This window comes from Narcine bancroftii, chromosome 13, assembly GCF_036971445.1.
Source record: "Narcine bancroftii isolate sNarBan1 chromosome 13, sNarBan1.hap1, whole genome shotgun sequence".
Lineage (NCBI taxonomy): Eukaryota > Metazoa > Chordata > Chondrichthyes > Torpediniformes > Narcinidae > Narcine > Narcine bancroftii.
In genome coordinates, this window is record NC_091481.1 from 79,574,629 (window position 1) to 79,581,006 (window position 6,378).

The 6,378-nt window shown below is 45.9% G+C and overlaps 1 protein-coding gene across 1 annotated transcript; it reads left to right on the plus strand.

Annotated features, from left to right (window-relative positions):
* Window positions 1–1,247: 1,247 nt before the first annotated feature.
* On the plus strand, window positions 1,248–5,898 carry mrps12 (mitochondrial ribosomal protein S12). The gene is made up of 3 exons (XM_069907631.1): window positions 1,248–1,382; window positions 2,074–2,158; window positions 5,417–5,898. Exons 2-3 carry the CDS (start codon window positions 2,113–2,115, stop codon window positions 5,839–5,841), a joined length of 471 nt encoding a protein of 156 aa, XP_069763732.1. The 5' UTR covers window positions 1,248–1,382; window positions 2,074–2,112; the 3' UTR covers window positions 5,842–5,898.
* The last annotated feature ends 480 nt before the right edge of the window (window positions 5,899–6,378 follow it).

A 6,378-nucleotide genomic window follows, 5' to 3' on the forward strand; every position in this document is an offset into this window, starting at 1 on the left:
TAATGACTGGGTGGTGGGTCGGGTGGGGGGAGCCAATGGGATCAGGAAAGAGCCAGTGGTCAGGTGGGACAGTAGGGGCAAGGGGGAACCCAGCGGGCCAGGCAGTGCCCTTGAGGTGAAGAGGTCAGATAACGCATGGGACCCAAGGCCCTTTATCAACACTCAGTCCCATGGGGGCTGTGTGACCCATTGAGTTCCTCCGGCAGTTCTTTGCACAAGATTCCATCATTTGCAGACTTTGTGCTCCACTATATGTCATTCACAAAGTGACCTTGGACAACCTTCCTCACTGTCCATCCTGCAGTGACCACTGTCCACAAACATACTATTCTGAACTGCATTACCATCCATGTCAGTAACATAGATGACAAACAAACATGCCCACCACTGATCCCTGTTGCACACCACTGGTCACAGTGCAGGGTGGAACAAGTGTTGACCCTGCCATGAGGACCAACATCACAGTTTCACGTAAACACAGGACAAACTGACATTAAATCTTAGTCAAGGTCATGCCTTCGCTTCACTGTATTAAAAACAAAATTTCTCCCCTTGGTTCAACTGCTGCTCACTCCTTTGTGTCATCTCTTTATCAACTCTTTTATCTGGGAAATAGGGAACACTATCTAAAAACATGGAAAGTCGGAGTAAAACAGATTTGCAGACGCATTGATTTCTGATGTTGACAAAGAAACAAAGGGCTTTGAGGCCTTTGGTATTGAGGATGGAGATGTGTAGAGAGTGAAAATAAGACAGTCGAGTTCAGGGAACTGAAAGCGATGAGGTGGGCATTTGAAGTAACGTGGACGTAGGGAGGGAGGGAATGGACTGGGGATTTTTTTGTGAGGGGGAGGGGGAGAGAAATGAAACAAAATTGAGTTGGCCCTCTGAGCCTACCCCACAATTCAATATGATAGCTGATTATCCATTCCTGTTTCTCTCCTCAGCCCTTCATCTTATTAGCTATTAGTAAAATATCGGAGAGCTGGTTATCAGAAATCCTGCTGGTTTTGTGCCTGGGTCACTGGCTTCCTCTTCCGTTCTCCCATTGAACCATTGGGGCCTGATTTCCATGCTCCTTTTTAAATGCACCAGGGCTCCATTTCCCACACTTCAATTATTTATAATACTACTATGTAACATTTTTAAAAATGTGTTAGTATATTAATAAGGTCACAGTTCAATCGCCTGGAAAATCCTCCAGTCCTCAGATTCTGAGTAATGGGATTTATTTATAAAACCATCATTAATAATTTGGCCTACATATTTCCATAGGTAAACTACAGATTTGAACATTTCCATCCATCTCTATTGTGAGGCAGAACGGTTCGCGCAAGGTTGTTACAGTGGCAGAATCAGGACTGGAGTTCAAATCCCACACTGTAAGGAATTTGTACATTTTTATGTTTGCGTGGGTTTTCCCTGGGAGCTCCGGTTTCCTCCCACTGTTCAAAACGCACCGAGGGTTATCGGACAATTTGAATGTAATTGGACACCATGGGCTCGTGGGCCGAAATAGCTTGTTACTGCATGTTTAAAATTATTGATAAGAACTTTCTCTGTTCTTGAGAGCAGCGACCCAACTTCTCCCACTTTTCAAAATCAGAATCGTCATGTACACGTCGCAAAATTCATTGTTTTGCATGACAGCGCAGACATTTAAAAATAAATAAATTAGTGCAAAAAAAATAAAGCGAGTTAGTGTCTGTGGTTCATTGTTCATTCAGGAATCTGATGGCAGAGGGGAAGAAACCTTCCTTGTGCCATTAGGTGTTCATCTTCAGGCTCTTGTACCTCCAACCTGATGGTAGCAGAGTGAAGAGTGACCTGGGTGGTGAGGGTCCTTGAGGATAGAGGCTGCTGTTTGAGACTACCTTTTATAGATGTCCTTGATGAAATGGAGACTGATGGAATTGAAATGAAATTGGCTTTCACAACTCCCTGTAGTCTTTTCCTGTCCTGTGCATTGATATCTCCTTACTAGACAGTGATGCAACCAGTCAGAATGCTCTCTTGTTGAAATTTGCAAGATTCTTTCTCCTTTCTCTCCTCTCATTTACTCCCACTGTGCAGGACTCAAAAGGTCCAACTTCCTGGTGCAGATTTGAAGAGATGTTTCCTCTGCGAATTGTTCAGACCTGGGCATCGTTGTATCCAGGTGAGAAGGTTTAGCTGGGTTGCTCAGTTGGCCTTGGGTTTTGGGAATAGAACATCAGATATTATCCTCCCTGGGAAATATCTGCAAATTTTGGAATTAAAATTCCTCAGGTTTGAATTCCTTGCTGTCTACTGAACCAATCCCATCAACAGACTTGTGGCACAGGGTTTGTGATGGTGATTGATTCAAGAACCTAACATTCAGCGTTGGTTCATCGGCTGAATGCACACAACCCACTGTTCTTTCCACTACCATGCCCTTGCTCCTTTCCATGTGGGGATATAGTCGAGTGGACTCATGAGCCCAGAACCACAAGTTTAAAAAAATCCCACCACGGATCTGGAATTCCAAATTCTACAAGGCTTTGGCCAGACTGCATCGGGACAGACATTTTTGATCTCCCCAATTATAAAAGGATACCTTTCCATCCTCTGGTTTCCCTCCCCCCCTCCCCCTTACCACCACTCTCCTCATTCAGGGAGCATTTTCCTCCCCATATCACCTCAGCATTTTTCTCTTGTGCTGTCCTTCCCATATCTCCCTATGACCTCTTGCCCTAGACACTTCCCCCACCATTTTATTCAGGCATCTGTCTGCTTTTAGCTCATACCCTGAGGGAGGCAACAGGCCCAAAATGTTGGTTATGCATCTTTGCTACATAATGCTGAATGGCTTGGTGAGTTTCTCCAGCGTTTGTGTGAAAATTGCCTTTCTTATCAAGTTAACATATAGGACAGCACAGGTCCTTTGGCCCATGATGTTGTGCTGACCTATATTAAAAAAAAAACTAAACACTCCTTACCTCATAACCCTCTATTTTTCTTTCATCCATGTTCCTGTTTAATAGTCTCTTAAATGCCCCTGTTGTTTTATCGTCTGCCACCATCCCTGGCAATGCTTTCAAGGCATTTACAAATCCAACTAAAAACACACAACCCCATGTCTCCCCTAAACCTTCCTCCCTTCACTTTGTACAGATGTCCTCTGGTGTTTGCTACTCCTGGCTTGGGGAAAAAAAGTGTTTTCTACCTTATCTTTGCCTCTCAATCTTGTAAATGTCTATCAAGTCTCCTCTTATCCTTTTTCACTCCAAAAAAGAAAAGCCTCAGCTCTGCTAAACTTACTTCCAATCCAGGCAACATCCTGATAAATTTCCTCTGCACCCTCTTCAGTTTCCTCGTCCTGTAATGAGGCAACCAGAACTGAACACAATATTCTAAGTGGGGTCTCACCAGAGATTTATAGAGCTGCAACATCACCTCATGACTCCTGAACTCAACCCCCATAGCTAATGAAGGCCAGCATCCCATAGGCCTTCTTAACTATCCTATCAACCTGTGCGGCGACCTTGAGAGATTGATGGATTTGAACCCCAAGGTTGGGACCCAAGGTCCCATATTGTTAAGTATCCTACCATTAACCATGCTCTGACATTGGGGCTCAAAGTTTGATCTTCCAAAATGCATCACCTAACACTTATCCAGATTGAACGCCATCTGTCATTCTGTCTAATATCCTGTGATAACCCACGACAACCTTCAACACTATCCACAACTCCTCCAACCTTCATATTACCTGCATACTTACTGACCCATCCCTCTACTTCTTCAAGGGTTCAGCAGACGGGATCCTGGGGTGGCATGTTTGCTGCATCAGGAGACCAACTAGAAAGACCATATTCTCCAGAGGTTAAACGAGAAAGAAGATCAGATTGAAGCCAACAAAATGTGACTGGAAGCAGGAAGGACATTTCCCATGGCCTTAACCAAGGGTCACAGTCTCAGCACAAAGGATGGGACACAGAGAGCGGTCAACCATTGGACTTCTCTGCCCAAGGGCTGTGGCCATTCAGTAGAGAGAAAGAGCAATCGGTTTCTGATTATTTAAGAGAAGGGGATGGGGAGACTGCAGAAACATGGTAATGAGTTGGGAGTACAAATGATCCCTGTTCCTTGTTCTGACAAACACATCAGTTCCCAGCTCCACCCATCTGGTTGTGTACTGCTACTAATTAGCAGGCGATGAAAATATGGCAGAGCAAGACTCACGCTAGCCTAACAAAATGTAACTTTACCAAAAAAAAATCAGTTCTGGAACAAAGCATCACTGCCAACATTGTTCCTCTCCCATACCCTGAACCCATTTATAAGGGCAGTAAGTCTAGAATTGGGTTGGAGTAGCATAAGGATGCCAGTGAACTGCAGGGTTTTGTGACAATCGGATAGCTTTAGTAATGGTTGCTGCAGTTAGCATTTTATTCCAGTTTATTTAGTGAACTGAATTTAAATCCCTCAGTCGCTGTGCATTTCTCGTACAGTAACAGACAGTTCTGATCAAGTGGTCATAGTTATGTTTATTATCATCTGATTGTATCATTACAACCCAACGAAAGTGTTCTCTGATCCTCGGTTCAAAACGTACAGAGACACAACCAGTCATAACAGGACAAGTATTCATATGTACAAATATATATCTCGGATAGGTTAGTCTGAGCCATTCCTTTGGACGTTCAGCATTCTCACTGCTCGTGGCAAGAAGCTGTTCCTCAGCCTGGTGGTGCTGGCTCTGATCCTCCTGGATCTCTTTCCTGACAGGAGCAGCTGAAAGATGTTGCGTGAGGGGGTAGAAAGGAGTCCTCAACGATCCCAGTACATCATGGTGATGGGGGGGGGGGGGGGTGGGGGTGGGAGAGAAGAGGTAGACTCCAGTGATTCTCTCTGCCATCTTGATGTTCCTGTGGATTGACCACCAATCCATTACTCTGCAGCAACCGTACCACACTGTGATGCAGCCGGCTAGGTCACTCTTGGTAGACCTTCTGTTGAAGATTGACAGAGTGGTGTAATAGCGCTTCAGTCTTCTCAGGAAGTGCAGTCATTGTTGCGCCTTCCTGGCAAGTGGGGGGAAGTTGTGTGTCTGCGATAGATTACTTGTTAGTGGACTGCAAGGAATTTGGTTCTCTCCACTACAGAGTTGTTGATGTGTAGTGGAGGGTGGTCGTTCCTGATCCATCTGAAGTCCACGATCATGTTCATCTTGTCCTCGTTGAGACTCAGGTTGTTACTCTTGCACCATTTCACAAGATTTTGCACCTCTTCTCCGTAGCGGGACTCGTTGTCGGTGATGAGGCCATCGACTGTCGTGTCATCTGCAAACGTGATGGCTCCGTTGGAGCTGGATCTGGCGACGCAGTCGTGCCTCAGTCGGGAGAACAGGATCAGACTGAGCAGCAAGTAACATGACTGTACTTCTCTCTAGGAGTAGCAAGGCTGACGGGTTCCTCCCTCCTCCAGCGGTTGGCCCAGCCAGGGCTAATGCTGCCTCCTTCCGTTCACTGGCAGAATGGGCAGACCATGGCAACCCTCCACCAGATGCACAAGGCTGGCAAGCCCAAGAAGCAGCCCCCAAAGCTAGGCCCCACCTTCGGGCGCCCCCAGCTGAAGGGGGTGGTGCTGAAGACCATGATTCGCAAACCCAAGAAGCCCAACTCGGCCAACCGCAAGTGCGCCCGGGTCAGACTCAGCAACGGCAAGGAGGTGATCTGCTTCATTCCGGGGGAAGGTCACAATCTGCAGGAGCACCACATCGTGCTGGTGGAGGGAGGCAGGACACAGGACCTGCCAGGCGTCAAGCTCAAGGTTGTGCGGGGGAAGTACGACTGTGCGCATGTCCAAAAGAAGTAGTTGTCTGTTCTCATGATGGAACTGGAAACGAACATTAAAAGGTCTTTGTATTTATAATCCTGCTCCCTGTCAGTTTGTTCAAACTGCACTCACTCAGATGGATCAATTTTAACCCCCATTTATCAGCTTATTCAGCTCTGCTGATGTTGTCCATTCAAATTTATTGTCAGAGTATATACATGACATCACATACAGCCCTGAGATCTTCCTGCCAGTAAGGTTGAATTTACCATATACTGGCAATGCAAATAAAAAGTGACTCAATGTACACATTAAAAAAACTGACCATGCAAAACAGATAGAAAACAAACCAATATTAAGTGCAAAAGAGTCCTTAAAGAGTTTGTCGTTGAGGAGTCTGATGGTGGAGGGGGAGCAGCTGTTCCTCAACCGGGTGGGTGAGAGTCTTGTTGAACACAGACCTCTTTCCTGATGGCAGAAGCGAGAACAGAGCGTGTGCTGGGTGGTGTGGGTCCTTGTTGATCGCTGCTGCTCTCTGACAACAGTGTTTCCTGTAGAAGTTCTCGTTGGTGGGGA

What these genes read in the sequence shown, in the direction of transcription:
- mrps12 (XM_069907631.1), top strand. Translation starts at nt 2,113, where the DNA reads ATGTTTCCTCTGCGAATTGTTCAGACCTGGGCATCGTTGTATCCAG. An exon ending in CTGGGCATCGTTGTATCCAG is followed by an intron (nt 2,159 to 5,416) that starts GTGAGAAGGTTT and finishes ACTTCTCTCTAG; the next exon opens with GAGTAGCAAGGCTGACGGGT.